The 21,136-nt window shown below is 43.1% G+C and overlaps 1 protein-coding gene across 2 annotated transcripts in view; it reads left to right on the plus strand.

Moving 5' to 3' along the window:
* Positions 1–21,136, plus strand: part of DOCK5 (dedicator of cytokinesis 5) — a 153,881-nt gene that overhangs the window by 103,611 nt on the left and 29,134 nt on the right. For both annotated transcript variants that reach the window (XM_032389069.1, XM_032389068.1), the window contains exons 30-39: positions 1,260–1,360; positions 3,958–4,016; positions 4,315–4,469; positions 5,050–5,135; positions 7,320–7,479; positions 8,216–8,256; positions 8,928–9,018; positions 11,828–11,947; positions 16,574–16,663; positions 18,542–18,646. In XM_032389069.1, the coding sequence (XP_032244960.1) occupies positions 1,260–1,360; positions 3,958–4,016; positions 4,315–4,469; positions 5,050–5,135; positions 7,320–7,479; positions 8,216–8,256; positions 8,928–9,018; positions 11,828–11,947; positions 16,574–16,663; positions 18,542–18,646 (1,008 nt within the window). The remainder of the gene's footprint in view (positions 1–1,259; positions 1,361–3,957; positions 4,017–4,314; positions 4,470–5,049; positions 5,136–7,319; positions 7,480–8,215; positions 8,257–8,927; positions 9,019–11,827; positions 11,948–16,573; positions 16,664–18,541; positions 18,647–21,136) is intronic.

Below are 21,136 nucleotides of genomic sequence, written 5' to 3' on the forward strand. Positions count from 1 at the left end.
TTCCCTTAAGCACACATTCCTGTCACTCTGTCCTCCAGACACAATCAAGTAGAGTTTTTTCTTTCTGTATAACTAATACAGGTTTGTTTTTTTTTTTAAAGTAGTAATAGAAAATATGGCTAAGGAAAAAGAAAAAAATTGAAAGACAAATAATCCTACCTTCTGCCATTAATGTAACACAAATACACACATACACATGTGCTTGCAGATGGACATGCAGACATTTCTCTGCCTACGAGTGGTTTCATTTCTAAGGAGGGGTTCATATACACACTTGTGTGAAAATCCAAAGTGGTAGTGAAACAAGTGACCCCTAGCTCCATCTTCATTCATCCAACAAATATGAGAGTATTTATAGGCACAGAGTACCATTCTAGGCCCCGGTGAAGGCAGACAAGTTCCCCGCTCCCATGGTGCAAACAGTTCTTGGTGATGTGCTTTTGCTGTGTCATGTGGTTTTGTTTATATCTGTGGAACTTTAAGAGTGGAGAGTCACCAGAAGAGGAGATTATATATGTATTTATATATACATACGTATGTGTGTGTGTCTATATGAGCTAAAATGGAATATCTATATTTGCTGGTTAGAAATAATATATATGTGTGTGTGTATGTATGTGTATGTGTGTGTGTGTGTGTATGCCAAAGTGGAATCAAGCTGTGCAGTTCTTTGGCAACCTATTAATATAATTTTTTTCTATCATCTTTTCAATGATATTAAATGTTTTCACAGTATTTTTAATGGCTGAGTACAGTCCGTTGCACGGCTGGGCCATGATTTATTTAACCAAATTCTTCTTATGAACATTTAGACTGTTTCCGTCTTCTGTTATTTAAATAACACTATGAAGGCCTTCCTTGCTTTAAATATTTTTAAATACCCATGAGTATTTTGCCAGGATAAAGTCCTAAAGTATTTACTATTTCAGAAGTTGGCAGAATTTTAAGGCTTTTGATATATATTGCCGAACTACTCACTATAAATAGGTGCACTTCTTGGCAGCAGTTTTCCCCTATCTCAGGAGTAAAGACAAATAGAATAGTCTGGATTAAAAAAAAAAAAAAGCTTAATAGTAAGTGTTAAAACTTTCAGGGCTGAATAACTGAAACACGAGAAAGGAAAAGGGGCCTGGTGGATTTTATTTTGTTTCTTTCCTTACTCCCTGTGAGTAAATTTCTACCATGTGGCATTGTTTTACTCTGACCCATATTAATGTTATTTTCCATTTCTTTTCACCCACACAATCAATTTTGAGCAGCTCTGGAACAATTACTTCCATTTGGCAGTAGCATTTCTCACCCACGAGTCCCTTCAGCTTGAAAACTTCTCTCAAGCCAAGCGCAACAAAATTGTCAAAAAGTAAGTGCCCTCTTAAACTTGCTTAAGATTGGCAAGGTGATTCTTCCATTTCTACTTTTTTTTTTTAAGATTTTATTTATTTGAGAGAGAGAGCACGTGTGAGAGAGAGTGAGCGAGTGCAAAAATGGGGAGTGTGAGAGGGAGAAGCAGACTCCCCGCCAGGCAGGGAGCCCGATGCGGGGCTCGATCCCAAGACTCTGGGATCATGACCTGAGCCGAAGGCAGACACTTAACCAACTGAGCCACCCAGGCGCCCCTATTCTCCCATTTCTATTCAGAGCAGGATTTTTGGTATCACAGAAACATTACTGTTCAGGGGCTCCCCATGTTGTTGGTGAGATAGGTCTTAATGGAATCATTTAATAGGCTTCAGATTTCCTCTAATTCATGTGTCTTTTCTCAAGGCCCCCTTCATTTTCCCATCAACCATCACAATTTTTTTAAAAGATTTTATTTATGTGAGAGAGAGAGAGCACAAGCAGGGGCCGTGGCACAGAGGGAGAGGGAGAAGCAGGCTCCCCGCCGAGCAGGGAGCCCGATGTGGGGCTCGATCCCAGGACCCTGGGATCATGACCTGAGCCGAAGGCAGACGCTTAACCAACTGAGCCTCCCAGGCGCCCCACCTGTCCAATTTTTTAAAATGGAATCCATACTTGGAGAGGCACCGAGGCTGGCCAGGGCTCCCATCCCCAAGAACAGCGCTTACCCGCACTGCAGGCCCAGCGCCTCTCACTCACACTTCACAAAGCGGACTCCAGCAGAGGGGCCAAGACTAACACATCCCCTAAAAATGCCCTCCAGATTCCTGGCTCAGAATTTGATGTGGACATATGACCGAGAGTGATGAGAGATTTAGGGAAGCTTTTCATTGCTTTCCTTCCCGGTCTGTTTCAGAGTTCACGGGAAGCCTGGAAACTCAGGACTGTGTAGTTAAATAGAACGTGAGAAATGTGTCATTTAAAGGTTGTGAAATTTGAGCTCTGTTCCCTTGCCAGGATGTCGGGGATTCTAGGCAAATTATTTGGTATCTGTCAACCCCTGGTTTCTCCCTAAAACACTGATATGGTGGCTGAGAGGTTGAGATTTAAATCTCAAAGATAAAAAGTAAAACCGGTTTTACAGATTTCCCTATGGGGTGGGTATGGAGAGAAAATTGATTTTTAAGATGGATCTCTTACTATCTTAAATGACATAACTTCTTTCAAGGATGGATTTGATTTTGGTTAAACAATCAAAAGTGAAGTTAGTTGATGCCAAGTCTGATAAATAAACTGGCTAGTTAGGCCTAATGATTCTGGTTTTGATCAGAGGGAAGTGTGACTAAGGACAAGCTATATAAAATATATATGCATATGGGCAAAGGTGCACCTTCGGAAAACATTTTTCTTAATGTTATAGAAATACAAATCAGGTTCTTTGAAGATTTCTCTTATTTTTAGTAGCAGTAGCATCAACAGCACTATTAATAATAGGAGTAGTTATCATTTATTGTTTATTATGTGCCAGACATTAACTACATATGCTTACATAATATAAATTAATAAAATTAGGTGTTTTTGTTAAAATGGAATAGTAAGAGAAGTTTGTTTTTGTTTTGTTTTTGTAGGAGAAGTCTTTAGATAAAAATTTTACACTGGTTTCTGAAGGCATTTACAGAGGAGGAATTTGAAAACAATGTTTGGTGCAATGAGCAGAGAATGTCGAAATATGGTTGTAGGATGGGCCATACGTCCTTATTAGAGTTCCCTGGGAACATTGGCCATATTTCTCGTTTTCCCAGCCCCCCGCCTCTGTGGTTGCGGTGTGGGGTAGCTTCAGGCATGTGTATTCTTTAAGAGATATCCAGGTGATTTTGATTCATCTCCAGCCACGAACCACTGTCTAGATCAATGTTTCTCTCTCTCTCTTTTTTCATTATCGACTCCTATAAGGAACCTTTTCAGAAATTGGTTTTCTAATCACACCCCCCTGAAATAATAATACCACAGATATGCTGCATATCTGTTTGTATACTATATGTATATTTGGACTTCATACGTAAGAACAGTAAGCCTTCTGTGCCCCCAAGGACCAACGTTCATTCCTCTGGGGACAGCACCCCCCCACTGAGAAAATATATCTTGAGCTTCTCAGTGTGAGTACTGGAATGTACTGGTTCGCAGATGGGTTACTCAAATAAAAAATGTATAAAGTCAGCATGTTTGTTAGACATTGGTCACATGACTATATAAGTCATACCTCATTCATCTTCCTTTTCATTCATGCTTGTTATGTTTTGTTTTGTTTCTTTGCTCAACATCGGCCAGAATGCTCCTCCCCCTTCTCCCTTCAATAAGTTTGACAATTTTATTTCTCTGTTACTTTTCAATGTTCGCATTTGGCCCCCCTCCTGCTAGTAAAGTCCCCCTCTCCGTGTGGCCCAGTTCTCTTTGGGGGCTCTTTTTGGTATTGACTGCATCTCTTAAAGTGACCTTGCCTCAAACCTGTCATAAATGTGACCGAGAGGAGCAAAAGGCCATTTTTACTCACCTCATCATTTTAATATATGCACTCATTTCCACTGCAGATCTTTTTCTTGTTTATGATCTTCTTCCTAGATACGGGGACATGAGAAAGGAAATCGGCTTCAGAATCCGGGACATGTGGTATAACCTGGGTGAGTGTATGACCTTGAACCGTCCCACACACAACTCCTATGTAATGAGCACCCCATGATGGGTTCTTTCGATTTTAAGTCCCAGTAACCCTGAGACCTCTTTGTGTGTCTAGAAGTGAAAGTTGACTTGTAGCTCTTGTATTATGACATCAGAATATAATATTTAGGCACTCATTTCTGAATTGAGTTGAGTTACCCACGGGACCTTTTTCTTTTCTTCTGGCCCGGTGGAGGAATGTGGTGACGCTTGACTTCCAGTGAAATCACTTTTCAATACCCTCACTTACTTTCATTTCAGGTCCCCACAAAATCAAATTTATCCCCTCCATGGTGGGTCCCATTCTGGAGGTCACCCTGACCCCTGAGGTCGAGCTCCGGAAAGCCACCATCCCCATTTTCTTTGACATGATGCAGTGTGAGTTCAACTTTAGCGGGAACGGCAATTTCCACATGGTAAGTGGTAGAACTGGAATCTTCTGGATGCACAGATAGTCAACACTTGCTCTTTCTTTCTCTAGAGAGAAGCAGTTGCCTGAGTAATACAAGTCCAAGTTGGTCTAAAAACTGTTTACTTTTCATTTTGTAAAATAATTAGAGACAGAATCGGATGTTCTAGAAACCGTCTTTTTGCTACACGTGTTTCCTAAAATAGCACTGCATCTCTGGGTAATTAAAATTTGACATCACACATCTTAATCCTATCTGTTGCAGCACAGCTGCGAAAATAATGCCATGGATTGGGGGACTGATGCGGTGGTCTCTTATTTTGAGGTCTCCTTCAGAGGAGGAAAGGGCATTTTTTTCCTGCAATGTAAAGCAAAATAACATGAGACCAGTTTAGAGCGTTTCGGTAGAGCCCTGGTACATGATTAATGGATGACGTGAAGTACGATCTTCCCCTAGAATATGTTGGAAAGCGTTCACAGTTCAATAAAGGGGTTGGGTCGAATCTAGAAAGGTTGGCTGGGTGTCTTACATGTCCTCTTCTAAGGATACCTGGCATTCTCCTGTGAAATTCTGACTCTTCTTTCAGTTTGAGAATGAGTTGATCACAAAGCTGGACCAAGAGGTGGAAGGGGGCAGAGGAGATGAACAATACAAGGTCCTTCTGGAAAAACTGTGAGTATTTCAGAAACAAAGTCTCAGGTTGATGCATCATTTAGCGAGGGAGAGAAGCAGATTTCTGCTACCCTTACAGACTGGTCGAGCAGTTCCAGAAGCACTGGGGTCACCACCACAAATGGTCCTCAGTGGGGTTAATGGAGTTTCCACCATCCACTGCTGACATTTGTTTGTCTGAGTGAGTCAAATGTCCGTGTTTTCCTGGCCAGCCGGCCCTTCGAGAACAGAGCAGATGGAGCAGAAGGGGGAGATGTACAGAGCAATGGCATTTTGCCCAGTGTTTGAATCGCTGAACTTCACCAAAAGTGCTAGTGCCTCTAATTATGGCTTCAAAACACCAGTTTAAAGGAGGAAGGAAAAAAACATTTCAAAGTCCGCTTTACCTTTAAAAATACCTTCTGCCCTGTAGAGGGCCTCGAAGAACACCTGTTATATCTCCAGCCAGGCTGATCTTTGCACTGCCCTGCCCACCTCCCCCACATCCACCGTTTCCATTCCCTCCTGTGCTCACAGTATCCCCGCCACTCCCTACCCACCCACACATGCCCCGCGCACCCCTCCTGCCCTCTGAATTCTCCTTTGCACATGTGGGATTACAACATTAAAAGGTGGTTAAAAACACTTGGAGGTTGGAGTTAGAGAAACCTTCAGATCTCATTTTCGCCATATCCCAGGAGCGTGACTTCGGACCAGTGTTCCGACGACCTCTCTGATGGCTCTCTCTTTTTCATCCGCACGAATAGCACGTACGCTTTGGTATTGGTTGAGGATTCAATGAGGTGATGCGTTCGCACAGCATCTGTTACCGAGCCTGTGCTGACGGAGCGTCGCTGCTGTGGGTTTGTGCTGGTCACTGCTACCTTCCTCAAGTCCTCCATCATCCATGGTGCTCACCACCTGAGCATACTCATTTCTTGGGGTCTCTGAGCCTTTGTGATACTGACCAGCTGTGTCACCTGTTGACTGGGCGTATGCCTCCATCATTTTGTTGTCCGCCTCTTTTGTGGGAGTGGCATGCACTAGACTATGCTTGGGGAAAGGGACTCCCAACTCTATTTTCTTTTTTGTTTTTTTAAGATTTAAGGAGCCAACACACTGGGTGCTCAGAAATGGAACTGAATTGATGACTCAACTATATTTTCAAGAACCAGAACTCTTATCTTATTTTGCTTTTAGTGGATGACAAGACCCATTCGTTGATCTTTTTATCCTGTTTCCGTTAAGTTTACCCGTTTGAGTTTCAAACCTTCCCACATTATCACTCTTGTAATTCAGATCTCGTACAGGAATTAAATGGAGAAATTACATACATATACACGTATATACGCACAATTTACAGATGATAAACTACCCTTTTTTTTAAATCCCAATCTGATTTTTCACTGTAAGATCTTTTTTTCTTCATTCTTCCTGAATCACTAACTCAGAAAAATGTGACTACACAAATCTCCAGTGTTCAAGAGTAATCCTAAAGTCTGGGCTAATTCTTTGAGCCCATTTCTTTCTTTTTCTCTTGTTCTCCAAAATTTCTTCTTGTCAAATCCAAGAAGCCCCTATAGAATAGCTTTGCTCTATTTGGGTCCAACAGGAGAAGGTTTAGATCAAAAGTTTATCCTCAGCTTATTTATTTATAATTTTGCATTTTTGTTGTTGACTAAATAGCACTTTCGTCTGAAGAGGCATGTGTGTGGATGTGCACTAGATTCCTAGGGTCCTCTAGACTGGGCACTGATCCAAGGCTTTCCAGAATGCCCACAGGATGCCCTTGAAGTGCTAGGCTTTAGGGAGAATAAAGACATAAAAAGATGGTCTCTTTCAGTTTCAGTAGAGTGATCAGATAGCATACATAAACCTTTTGGGCAAAGGTTCTCATTTCTGTGGTATCAACAAAAGACAAAAACAAAAAACAAGTACAGATAGAAGTTCAAAGATGGGCATTGTGGGCTGAGATTCTAAGTGACAGTGGGACTTGAGCCAAAGCCCTGAAGACAATGTAGGACTTGAGTCACCAGGAGGGACGGCATAAGCGAAGCCCTGGGATAGGATGGCCTTACACAGAAGGGTGTGTGTCTCCTGGTCTGGCGCCACCTGCTGCCAGGACCTTGGACAGTGCTCATTAACGGTGCTGGAATGACCGACAGTATGCAACATGGGCATTTGTCTCTACCTCCACCTTTCCAGGCTCCTAGAACATTGCCGGAAACATAAATACCTCTCCACCTCTGGAGAAGTGTTCGCATTCCTGGTCAGCAGCCTGTTAGAGCACCTGTTGGACTACAGAACCATTATCATGCATGACGAGAGCAAGGAGAACCGCATGAGCTGTACTGTGAACGTGCTGGTAGGTGCCAGGCCCCCGGGTTGGCAAGAGGGCACTGCTGGGCCACCCCTGCAAGCGTGGCTCAGCTCTGAGTAGGCACAAAGGTACCCTGGGGCCCCCTGTATGGAGTCTATGTCCTGCTGAGTCCAGTTGGAACTGCTGACTTACTTTGGACTCATATCCGCTCCCACAGACATGGGCATGGAAAGTGAAACATAAGCTGTTGGCTCAGAAGGCCATCTTACTCGAAGGCCATCCTTCACCTTTTTGTCTGTCTTGTTTATATGTGGTTGCTTTGTTGTTGGCAATATTGCATCAGAAACTGGAGGAGAGAGTCTATGGAATCCTCATGGTGGTAGAACTCCGTGGTCTTGCCTTTCCCTAGATATATATCACCGGGACCACAGACCTCCGTTTAGGCTGCTATGCATTCCTCTGCTTAATATAAATGAAGAACCTGATTCCACTGACCCCTTGAGAAAAAAAAGACCGTCCATTGACTTGAGTATCGGTTGGCTGTCTGTTCACTTAGAGGCCCTCATGTTTTTTAGATGCATGGTCCTAAAAATAATTCTTCAACTTATCTTTATCACTGGTCACTGCCTTTCTTTGTGGGGGTATTTGTTAAAGGAAAACAATAACCTCTGGAAAAGTGACACTGTTGAAAAGCAAAAGTAGTGGTTTGGCCATTTCCATGGCTAGCTTCTCCATAACCTTTGACTTACATTGGTATTTTTGCCACCCTTTTTTTCGGTAGAATTTTTATAAAGAAAAGAAGAGAGAGGACATATACATAAGGTAAGCTGGAGGAGATTTCTGCTTTTGCCATTTATGTCATGGCTTTATTATTTATTTCTTCAGTAAGCAAATACTAAGTCCCAACACCATGCTTGCTGCTTTGAGAGACACCAGAAAGTAATGATCTACCCCCTTCCCCCGAAAAGGTAAACTCTTTAGACAGATGCATAAGTACACTCTGAGGGAGTGCATAGGGAGGATAGTGTTGGGATTCCAGGGAAGGAAAGAAGACTGGCCAGAGCAGTCAAGAAAGGCTGCATAGGGCAGAGGCAAGGATGGACGGGTGCCTTCTGTCAAGGACCATCAGCCTGGGATGCTGGAAGCCCTGAGCATGAAACAAACTTGGACTTTAACTATATGCATTTCCTTGGGGAGAGATTCCATAGCTCTTACTAGCTTCCCAAAGAGGTCCATGACATTTAAAAAAAAAATTAAGCATCACTGCATTAAAGGAAGAGTATAAAGTATAAAGTAGAGCAGATGAAGTGGGAAAGACACACAGACAAGAAGCAGCAGAGAGGGCTAGGGGGAGGGGGAGACAGGAAGTGATGGATTCCTTCGTCTGTGAGAAAGGAAGGACGGAGGGAAAGATGGGGAAGCAGGCTGCGGCCTGGTTGCGGAATGAGCTGAACCCGAGCGGCAGAGTGCCTCCTTCCTTCCCTTCTGACCAGGTACTTGTACAAGCTGCGGGATTTGCACCGAGACTCTGAAAACTACACAGAAGCCGCCTATACCCTCCTCCTACATGCTGAGCTGCTGCAAGTAAGTGCATCAGGATGCCTTTTTCCATTGGGGGGGGAAAGTCAACTGTCCAAGCCCTTTGGGACCAAATCCTGCACGCTTCATGATTTTGGATGGGAAGGAGCCTTATTCAAGGGAGATCCTTTTATCCAAGAGCGCTCGTATGCCTTCTAAACAAGCACAGCTAATTTTCTGACCCAGGTTGGGAAAATGTCAGTTATCATTTATTTAAAAATCCTCCAGAAGCAGAGCACAGCCTTACAGGCCTCCAGTAATTGACAGTCTAACTGAAGAAACAAAATACACGTTGATTAATATATGTAAAAAAAAAATTGTAGAACTGCCAAGAAATGAGTTGTAAATGAATATAGCAGCACTTCCCTACTTATACTCCCTTACAAAGTCCAAGTAGTGTGCCGTGGATATAAATACACCTATATGTCGTGGATCCCGAATAATGCTTTCTAGCTCTGACCAGTCCTCTGACTTTGCATTCACGTGTGAACTGTTCTTTCCATATCACAATCTGTGAGCAGCTAATAGACAGCTTGCACTTCTCACAGCAGTAACAGAAGCTGTCATTCCCCACGGTGTTCTTGGATCCATTCCTACCCTCTTCTTTCTTCCCATTTTACTAAAGGGCACCTCCGTCTACCCAGGCGCTCAGGCAAATACCTGTTGTCATCTTTTATTCACCCTCCTACTTCGAGGCTGAGCTAGAATCGCAGACCTGTAGCATCCATGAACACCTCTCTCAAGTCACATACTTACCTTTATTTTTTTTTTCAGGGTGGGAACGATTAAGATCTAGTCTCCGAGAAAATGTGAAGTTTGTGATACAGTATTGTTGTCTGTAATCACTATGCATTAGAGTCCAAGATTTATTTATGCTCTGGCTGTACTTGCATCCTTCAATAACATCTCCCCCGAATCCCAGTAACCACCACTGTGCCCTCTGTTTTCATGTGTTTGGCTTTTTTTAGAGTCCACGTGGAAGAGCTATCGTATAGTATTTGTCTTTCTCTGTCTGGCTTGTTTCGCTTGTAACACCCTCAGGGTCCATCCATGTTGCCCAGAATGGCAGGATTTTTTTCATTCCCGTGGCTGAATGACATCCATTGCATATTTATCCCACATCTTCTTTATCCATTGTTGGATGCTTAGGTTGTTTCCATGTCTCAGCTGCAGTGAGCACGGGAGTACAGGCATCTTTTAGGGATCCTGATTGTATCTCCTTTCTATCCACTTTTCTTTATCTTCATTGCTGTGTCCTGGTCCATTGTCTCTTCCCTAGAGCATGACGGTAGCCCCCTGTTACATCTGCCTGTCTCCATTCTTGCCCCTAGCAATTCATTTTCTGATATAATTTAATTTTTATACTAAAATAACACATGTGCATCATTCTTAGCTTTGTCATTAAAAACAGGAGTCCTCTGCCTCACCACTTCCCAGGGCAGCCATTCACAATTCATATTCAAGTTCAGCGTACTGACAGGCTTATTGTATATGGGATGATGGGAGGGCTTGTTGACTGTGGAGTGATCACAAAGAGACTCCGGTGTCTCGGTGACGGTAGGTCTTTTCATCTGTGCTGCTCAGAAAGTTAAACTCTCTACACTGGCGTAAAGTATGAGGTGTGGATGCAACTCCCCCCCTGCCCCCCCACCCCCAGCTAGCTACTGAATTTAGGGATTTAGCCACTTAATTTATTAAGTATAGTCCATATTTTCCTCCTTGGGATGATATTCCATCTTTATCATGTAGTAAATCGCTACACAAGGCAAGTCTCTTGCCAGATTGCATATACTTTTGCATGGTCTGAATGAACGCTCTGTCTGTCCACGCACCAGGACCACACTGTTTTATGTACGTTTTTACTACCTGGTAGTTACTCTTCATTGCTGTTCTTTTTTCAGAGTTTTCTGCCCTGTTCCTTTTTGTTTATTTTTCCATATGGACTTTGGAATCATGAAATTAAAACATTGATATAGGGAGAATTTCCATGTTTATGGAGTAGCATTTTTTTATCCAAAAACATAATAGGACTTTCCATTTGTTCAGGTCTGCTTCCGTGCCCTTCAAGGGTGTATTAAACTTTTTGTATAGAAGTCTTACATATTCCTCATTATGCCTTTTCTTTTTAATTTAATTATGGTAAAATACACAGAACATAACTTTTACTGTTTTAACCATTTTTAAGTGGACCGTTCAGTGGCCTTAAGTACATTCACGTTGTTGTGCCTGGATATCTTCTCATTTGGGGTTTTTTCTTGTTGGGGTCTTCTCTCTTCAGCATGGTTATCGATTCCTGGGAAATCCGTCTCTAAATTATTTCTAAATTTGTTAATTTTTATGCCGCTGCTTAATTCTCTCATTATCTGTGATAGTCATTCAGTTGGCACGCTTTGTGAAGGGATGGATTACAAAGAATACGGTCTTTGTTTGCACACGGTCATGGTTTTACCCCTTCCTTCCCATTTTTATACTTCTAATTTTTTTCTTTTATCCTGTTGTCTGAATGATACCTTCAGTGACCAGCAGTTATGTCGGGCAGCACTCTGCCCCCTTCCTGACTATTCACAGGAATGCCTCACGTGGTTGCCCATTTGGTGTGACACTTGTTTTGAAGCTGGCGTATGTCGTGTGGGGGGGGGGGGCGTTTTTGTGTTTAATAAATAATCTAAATAATATGGCCGAATCAAAAACGTATACAAATATGTCCATGACTTTTATCGGCTGAATACTTTTTACACGGATCTCCTTTGGTTAATGAATTTAATTAATCAGTATGTTGTGTTAATCTCTTTTGTTCCTTTTGTTTGTTTTTCAGTGGTCTGATAAGCCCTGTGTACCCCATTTGCTTCAGAGGGACAGTTACTATGTCTATACCCAGCAGGAGCTTAAAGAGAAGCTGTATCAAGAAATCATATCCTACTTTGACAAAGGCAAAGTGAGTATTGGGCTGTTTCCATATTAGGGAAAGGAAGAAAGTGACTGCAATGTTGCCGTGCAGTTCTTTTTTTTTTTTTTTTTTAAGATTTTATTTATTTATTTGACAGAGAGATAGAGAGAGAGAGCACAAGTAGGCAGAGCTGCAGGCAGAGGGAGAGGGAGAAGCAGACTCCCCGCTGAGCAGGGAGCCCAATGTGGGACTCGATCCCAGGACCCCAGGATCATGACCTGAGCCGAAGGCAGCCGCTTAACCGACTGAGCCACCCAGGCGCCCCTGCAGTGCAGTTCTGATGCTAACTCCCCACAGTTAGCACAGTTCCCTCAGGTTAGGGAAATAGTCCCCAGTAAGACAGCCCTCACTTCAGACACCAGCCACAGTTCAGGGGTCTCTGGGCCACCCACCCGTATCACCAACTGATTAAAAATTGGGGGAGGGCGTCCTATGAATCCCTCAGATTTGATAATATGCTGGAACAACTAACAAAACTTGGTAAAGTGCTGTGCTTACAATTACAGTTTTATCTTAAAGGACACAAATCAGGACCAGCCAACTGAAGAAACACATAGGGCAAGGTCTAGGAGCATACCAAATGCAGAGCTGCTGTGTCCTCTCCCCATGGGTGGATTCAGGGCACATCACCCTCTCAGCAAATTGATATGTTCACCATTAAGAATTTACCGGAGCCTCTGTGTATAGTTTTTGTTGGGGTTTCATTTGAAGGCTTCGTTGGTTGAATCTTTGGCCGCCCGAGTGAACTCAGTCTCCAGCAACCCTCTCCTCCCTGGAGGTCAGGCTGATACCATGTTGCTCAAGGCCCTGATCTTCTAATCCCGTGGGCTGCAGTTCTGGCAAGGCCAGCCCCGTTCTGAGACTATCTAGAGGCCCACTGTGAGTCCCCTCATTAGTATAAACTCTGGTGTGGTCTGAGGGGCCCATCAGAAACAACACAGACACTCCCATCACTGGAGAAATTCCAGGGGTTTAGAAGCTCCCTCCCAGGAACTCAGGACAAAGACCAGATAAATCCTTTATTTTCAAACAGTGACTCATGACTTACTCTTTATTATTCCCATGTGTTTCTTTGAATTCTGGTACTTTTAGTGGGAAAGCAAATGAATAGATAAATTAGGCTAAAGAAGTCACTAAAGATCAGTTATGTTGAGGACACTTAACCCAATGGAGAATATAATGGGCAGCCCAGGGCCCCACTCTCCATAACCATAATTTCACCTTTTAAATCTTCCGAGTGCCAGGAGCTAGTACCATCATTTTCAGTGCATTCTCTAGAGATTGTTGGCCAGCCCCAGCTGCACATCCCATGCCCAGGCCACTACTCGCCTAACACTGTAGGTAACAAGCAACCTAATTAATTGCCCCAGGGGCTCTCAAAAAGGTAAAATAAATATGTGAACTAGGCAGGAAGTTGTGGAGTCTCTGGTCAACTGGACAACGCGTGTCTAGCTAAAAGGCTTTTAAAATGGGGGAAAAAGGTGGAAGGGGTAAGGGGAGGAAGAAACAAACCATGTGCTATCCAAACAAAACAGATCCTAGATTTGACTCACTTCAGAGGTCTGGAGAGTTCTTATGGACTGCCACTTGCAGCCACTATTCCTGGTTTAGCAGTGGAACCTGTTGGTTAAATAAATAAGCCAAGACAGCCTTTGGAATGGGAAAGGATATTTGCAAATGACGTATCTGATAAAGGGTTGGTATCCAAAATCTATAAAGAACTTATCAAGCTCAACACCCAAAAAACCAAATAACCCAGTTAAAGAAATGGGCAGAAGACATGAATGGACATTTTTCCAAAGAAGCCATCCAAATGGCTAACAGACACATGCAAAGATACTCAACATCGCTCATCATCAAGGAAATACAAATTAAAACCACAATGAGGTACCACCTCACACCTGTCAGAATGGCTAAAATCAACAACACAGGAAACAGCAGATGTTGGCGAGGATGTGGAGAAAGGGGAACCCTCTTACACTGTTGGTGGGAATGCAAGCTGGTACAGCCAGCCACTCTGGAAAACAGTATGGAGGTTCCTCAGAAAGTTAAAAATAGAGCTACCCCACGACCCAACAATTGCACTACTAGGTATTTACCCAAAGGATACAAAAATGCTCATTTGAAGGGACACATGCACCCTGATGTTTACAGCAGCATTATCAACAATAGCCAAATTATGGAAAGAGCCCAAATGTCCAACAACTGATGAATGCATAAAGAAGGCGTGGTATACATACAATGGACTATTACTCAGCCATAAAGAAGAATGAAAGCTTGCCATTTGCAATGACTTGGATGGAGCTAGAGTGTATTATGCTAAGCAAAATAAGTCAGAGAAAGACGAAGACATTCGCTCATATGTGGAATTTAAGAAACGAAACAGATGAACATAGGAAAAAAAAAAAGGAGGCAAACCAAAAAACAGACTCTTAACTTAGGGAAACAACCCGGGGTTGCTGGGGGGGGGGGGGGGGGGGGGGATGAGCTAGATGGGCGATGGGCATTAAGGAGGGCACTTGTGATGAGCACAGGGTGTTGTATATAAGTGATGAATCACTCAATTCTACTCCTGAAACTAATATTACACTATATGTTAACTAACTGGAATTTAAATAAAAACTTGAAACAAAAAAAATTAATTAAAAAAATCAGGCAAATAATCATCAAAATAAAATAGCTACAATCTATTTAGTGCTAGTTACTGTTTTGGCTTATTTCCAGACTTTTTTTCCTAATTTAATTGTCCCTAAAACCCTATGAGGTAGATATTACATCTTTTTTTTTTTTTTTTTTTTTTAAAGATTTTATTTATTTATTCATGAGAGACAGAGAGAGAGAGAGAGAGGCAGAGGGAGAAGCAGGCTCCCCGCGGAGCAGGGAGCCCGATGCGGGACTCGATCCCAGGACCCTGGGATCACGACCTGAGCCGAAGGCAGACGCTTAACCGACTGAGCCACCCAGGCGTCCCAATATTACATCTTTTTTACAGATGAAAAACTTGCTCAAAGTCTTTGGTCTCTGTGCCCCTTGACCCTCTCAAAAATCACTGAGGATCCCAAAGAGCTTTTTTTCACATGGATTATATCTACTGATACTAGGAGTATACTTAGAAATTAAAGCAGAGAATCTTAAAACATTTACTTACTTGTTCTCTGAACAAACTTTTTTCTATTATATATAAATCATATTTATTAAAAATTACTATATTTTCAAAAAAAATAAAAAATAAAAAAAAAAAAATTACTATATTTTCCAAAAAATTAGTGATTCGAGTGGCATTGTTTGACATGTTCGCAAATCTCTTTAGCATCTGGGAGATAGTGGGATCCTCCTATCTGCTTCTGCATTCAGTCTCCCGTGGTATTACACATTCTGTAGCCTGTGGGAAATCCCACTGTATGAGAGCATGAGGACTGAGAAAGGCAAATAGTATTATTATTACTAAGAAGATAATTGTGACCTTACGGACCCTGTGTGAGGATCTTGGGGACTCCCAGAGACCAGGGACCACACTTTGAGAAGCTCTGTGCCAGGCTGTCTCCCTGTTTCTGATATAACTTAGTATTGGGTGAAATGAGGAGAGAGCTTGACTTCTTGGATACTGTTAACCGGCTTCCTGCTCCAGGCCCAGCTGATCTGGAACAGTTTCCATATGGCACATTTCAGAGCCTTTGTTCCAGGGATCCTGGCCCTGAAATTTCAGAGGGGGCAAATTTGGCAAATGATGATTTTAAAAGACTGAATTTTTAAATGGTTTACAACTACGTGAACTGCGCATACATTCTTTCAGCAGCCAGACACAATGGAACATAGCACCTGGTTAATAAGAATCAAGTAGGAAATTACCAGGTGCTGTGTCATTAAAAGCATCTACCTAAGAGACATTTTGTGAAATATCAAAATGAACAGAGGGTTCAATCTGGGATGCTAGCCTCAGATACCAAATATGCGCAGGAGGCTGTAACTTACATGGTCATCAATGCTTTAAGGCATTTTTCTTAAAATTCTCTTTGACTAAGTAGATAGTTTGGTCAGAAATAGAGAATCCGTGCTCGAAATTGGAGAAACAGTTTCCCAGATTCCACACAACAGAATGGTTAGCCTTTCTTCCATTTTCCCCTCGTCCCAAACAACCTAATTCAAAGCGCGCGCACGCGCGCACACACACGCACATACACACACACACATACACACACACAAACGCGCACACACCCCAGAACCAGAACTAGGGCCCACACTAACTTCCTTTCCCCTCCAACAAGACTTCAATGATCTCAAAACCCAGGCTTTAGAACTGGTTCCTCTCAGCTCTCAATGGTCTTAGTGCTTTGCCCTTTCAATGCAGTATTGCTTTGTTTGGGACACATGGTGTTCTTCATGTTCTCACAAACAGAATTATAGAACATGCCCCCTGGCAAAGCAGCAAGATACAGTAGCTTTATCATGTCAGAAGAAAAGGTTTAGTTGATCCAAGAGGTGACCAGGCGTGGTGAGAATATCTGTAGAAACTCAACCCACCTGACTCCTTAGTTAACTGTCAGCATGGCTTTCCCAGACAGATCAGTGACTGCTTTGTTCTCCGCTTGTAACCCTACTTTTCTTTCTCCGAAGATGTGGGAGAAGGCCATCAAACTGAGCAAAGAGTTGGCTGAGACTTATGAGAGCAAAGTATTTGACTACGAGGGCCTCGGCAACCTGCTGGTGAGTCCGGGTCAGACTATGTCAAGTGTCCAACAGGGGTGCTAAGATTTGTGCTCGTGAAGATGTTTTTGTACATTTGAGGAAGTCAAGATAAACGGTGTTCTTAACCGTGGCAAAGCAAACCTTGCTTGAAAGAAAAATGAAAAAAAGATGAGGTCCAAAAGCTGTTATCATTATTCCTCCAGATTATCTTTGATAAAAGGCTCAGGATCCTTGCCTACAGACCCCTCTCCCTTCTCTGTGCATTCTGCTTCCCTAGAGTAGGGACCCTCTGTATTCCTGACCCATCTCCTCTTGACCCTCTCAGTTACTCTGCCTTCTGTGATGCCTTCTGTGAACACTGTCCATTTTTCAAATATTTTCTGACATCTTCTGTTCATCAAAATTACTTGTTCTGTGGTCCACATCCTCAGGGTCCTGCTGAATGAATGAACTGCTAATCTTTGAGCCTTGTTTTTTTTTTTTTTTTTTCTTGTACACATTTTAGTAAGTTGTTAAGTGTTTCTGCTGGATCTTGATTCTCAAATTTTGCCTCTCTCCTTCTCCCAAAATGTCACTGGGGTGCTGTACTTTCACAGTTCTATGAACTTGTGTGTTATGCCCGCCCATTGGCACGGGTCAACTATCTAAAAACAATATAGCAAAACAGAAATCACCCTCTGAATGCCCAGTGGTAGGCCACACACATTACATTTGATCATTTTTAGTAGTGGAATCATAAAAGGTCAGGTCACCTGTTGTTATGTAATAATACAGTTGACCCTTGAACAGCGCAGGGTGGGGAGCTTAGGGGCGCCAACCCCCTCTTCCACAGTTGAAAATCCACATATAATTTTTGACTCCCCCAAAACTTAACTACTTATAGGCTATTGTTAGCTATTGTTGACTAGAAGTCTCATTGATAACATGAACAGTTGATCAACACATATTTTGTATATGTGTTATATACTGTGTTCTTATAGTAAAGTAAGCTGGAGAAAAATGTTAAGAAAATTGAAAGGAAGAGAAAATACTGCCAGTACTATACTGTATTTATCAAAAACAGCTGCATGTAAGTGGATTCATCCATTTTAAACACATGTTGTTCAAGGGTCAAATGTAGCTTCTTTGAGGGGGTAGTTGTCAAGATCACTGAAAAGACCTTGCCGGTGTGTTGTACCAGCCCCTGCCCCTCACACACACAAAATCACTTCTTAATTTCGTAAACTAAATGGAGCAGAAAACGTGCTAGAAACCTTCACCTAAATAAAGTAAGTAATACAGTCATGGGACCATTGTGAGAGGGGCCTGGGGACATGCCCTGAAGACCCAGGTCTGACTCCCTATTTTGCTTTCTTTAAGGCTTACTCTTAGCCCTGGCTGGGAAACCTGTTCCCATGGGAAGGATTAAAGCTCGGGCTGGGATCAGACACTGAAAAACAGAACATCACCACCACCTTCTGGGCACTTGTAGCTGAACCAAGGACGTTAGTCCAAATCACCGGCACAAACCAGAAAGTTCTTTATCGTCTTTTCTCATGTGCAACCACCCTCTGTGAACCTCAGAAAGGGCTTTTTAACCTTTTAAGGGTCCTGAACCCTCTTCAGGAAACTGGTGAGAGCTAAACACTGCCTCCCTCCACAGAGGAACGCACACGCGTGCATCTTCCTGCAGGCAACTCCCGAGATTGCCAGACCCGCCAAGGCTCCTTCACGGACCCAGGTCCAAATCGTACGCTCCAAGAAAGGGATAACTTCTGGGGCCTACAGGGTATTTTCCAAAGGCTTTCCATTTGCCTGTTGGCCCATGGGAAACAACAAAGCAAATAGTCTGATCTTCCCCACCCCTCAATGGTGCCCTTGTAACCTCCCTGTGGAATGTCTTATTTTGTTTTCCAGAAAAAAAGAGCCTCGTTTTATGAGAACATCATTAAAGCAATGAGGCCTCAGCCTGAATACTTTGCTGTTGGATACTACGGACAGGGCTTTCCTTCTTTCCTTCGGGTAAGCAACCTCAGGGTGGTCCTCGGAGCCATTAAGCCATGCAGTCTGAAGGAGGGAAGGTCTTCATCTCTTTTCCAGATGGGCCTAGTGTGTGAACAGCTGGAGGCCCGTGTTAGCGCTGTGGGAGGTCAGCGGTGAAGGGGGGGGACCACTTCCTGCGTGGCCGGCCGCTTCACTGCACACCCCCAGCCTCGGGTATTCTGGCAGCTCCTTTGTAAAATGACTTTTCCCAGGTGGAATGAAAAAGGGAAAAACAGAACCATCGCCTCCGCTGCTCAGCTGCTACAGGTCAGGCTGGGGAAAAGTGTGGATTGATGTATTCAGCTGTTTGTTTTATTTCCAGCCAGAGCCGGTTGGAAAGCAAATATCCCGAGGACAAGACTGCAAAAGTTTCACAAAAATAAAAATAAGTGTTGTAATCATGAGAAGGACCATGTTTTCCTTCCTTCTCAAAATTTTCTATAACATGATACTGATTTTAAAATCTAAAAAACAAACAAATCTTATTTTTTCCCCACACAAAAAAAGGAAGCCTCTTTAGAGCTGGCTGTGTTTAAACAAACGACCCATTTTCCTTCCCGGATTTAAGAAAAAGTGAGAAAGGAAGGACTTTACATTCCTCATAGTGCCCAATGAGGAGGTAACCCATTCATTCAGTAACTATTTACTGAGTGCCTGCCAGGAACACACGGGGCAGAATTGAATCAGATTGTGGGCCTTACTGTCACGGAATTCACAGCCTCACAGGTGTAACGTTAATTAAATAATCACGCAAAAGAATGGAAATTGAAACTGACCAAGACAGGTATCACATGATTCTTTATTATTTATAATCGCCAAAGACTGGGTACAACTCACATGTCCCTCAATTGGCGAAGGGGTAAACAAACTGTGGGATAGCCATACAACGGAACAGTACTCGGTAATAAATAGGAATAAACTCCTGATACACACAAGCGTGTGGCTGAGTCTTGAATGCATTGTACTAAGTAAAAGAACTGAGACCACAAAGTCTGCATACTCTATGATTTTATTTACACGGCATCTGGCCAAGCCGGCACTTAACGACAGGGGTAGAAAGCAGATGAGTTGTTGTCTCGTCATTGAAGGGGAGGGTTGGGCTTCAGAGGCATGGAGAAATTTTGGATGGTGATGAAACTGTTCTGTATTTTGATTGTGATCATGGTTATGTTTGTCAAAACTCACAGAATTTTACACTAAAGAGGGTAGATTTTACTACATGTAAATTATGCCTGAATTTTTTTTTTTTAAGAGTCAGGAAAGACTTCCCAGGGAATTTCTGCTTCGGCTGCAATTTAGAGGCGAGCTTGGAGTTTTGGAGATAAAGGTGGTAGGAGAAAAGCATTGCAGGCAGAGAAAGTGACAAGCAAGCGCATGGCAGTGCCCGGGAAGGGAGGGCATGGGGCGAGTGGGGAGTTGAGGCCCGAAGCACGGGGAGAACATGCAGGGCAGGGCCGTGGGGCTGCCCTGACTGTGTTGTCAGCACCCCAAGAGCAGGAGGGAACCGTGGCGGACTCTGTGTGTTGGCAAGGTCATCCATCACCTGGCTGGTACGGACAATGGTCGGATGTGTACAGATAAGCCACTTAGAGACTGTTGTAGATGTTGAGGGAAGGGATGGCCGGTCGTCCTGGGGAGGTAGCTTTAGAGAAAAATGGAAAGATTTTGAATAGTAAAGTAGCAGTATTTGATGATTGTTGTTGGGACACGTGGGTGAGGAAGGAGGGAGGTAGCAAGAATGATTTCTCAATTTCTGGCTGCATAACAGGAAGGGCTGTGGAGCCATCCACTAAGACAGCAATACTGGAAAATAGAGTCATGGTAGAGAGATTCAGTCCATTCATTGAATAACTATTGATTGAACTCTTACTCTGTGCCTTACTGTATTATAGGCATGGAGGCACAGTCCAAAACAACCCAAATCCTTGAAATTATGGAACTTATATTCTAGCTTGGAGACACACAAAAAGTAGACACACTTAGTATGTCTGATGGCCTAGAACAATGCCTCACCCCGTGTAGACCCTCCGTATGTATCATGGAGAAAATGTCGGGGCGGGGGAAGAAAGAGGCAGGTGATGGGGGTGGAGTTGTAATTTTAAATAGAGTGAATGGGAAGGATGTCAGTAAGAAAATGACATTTGAGCAAGGACCTGAAAGAAGTGAGGGAATAAGCCAGGTGGCCATCAAGAGATGAGATGGGGGGCCAGGCAGTGAGAACAGCGGGTTCAAAAGCCGTGAAGCTGGAGGAGTGTGAACAAGAGGGCAAGTAGAGAAGGGGGGGCAGGTGGCTCGGGGTCCCGGATTGCAGATGGCCTTTCAGATCTTTATACGTTCTTTGTGAACGTCTGGTTGGGGCCATACTCAGTGTGAGGTAATGTGGAACATCCAACAGATGCGAGTCAACAGTCTGATACATGGACCCAGAACTCAAAGGAAAGTTCCAGACTGCGGATAAAGTTGTGGGTT

This window comes from Phoca vitulina, unplaced genomic scaffold (assembly GCF_004348235.1).
Source record: "Phoca vitulina isolate PV1807 unplaced genomic scaffold, GSC_HSeal_1.0 scaffold53, whole genome shotgun sequence".
Classification (NCBI taxonomy): domain Eukaryota; kingdom Metazoa; phylum Chordata; class Mammalia; order Carnivora; family Phocidae; genus Phoca; species Phoca vitulina.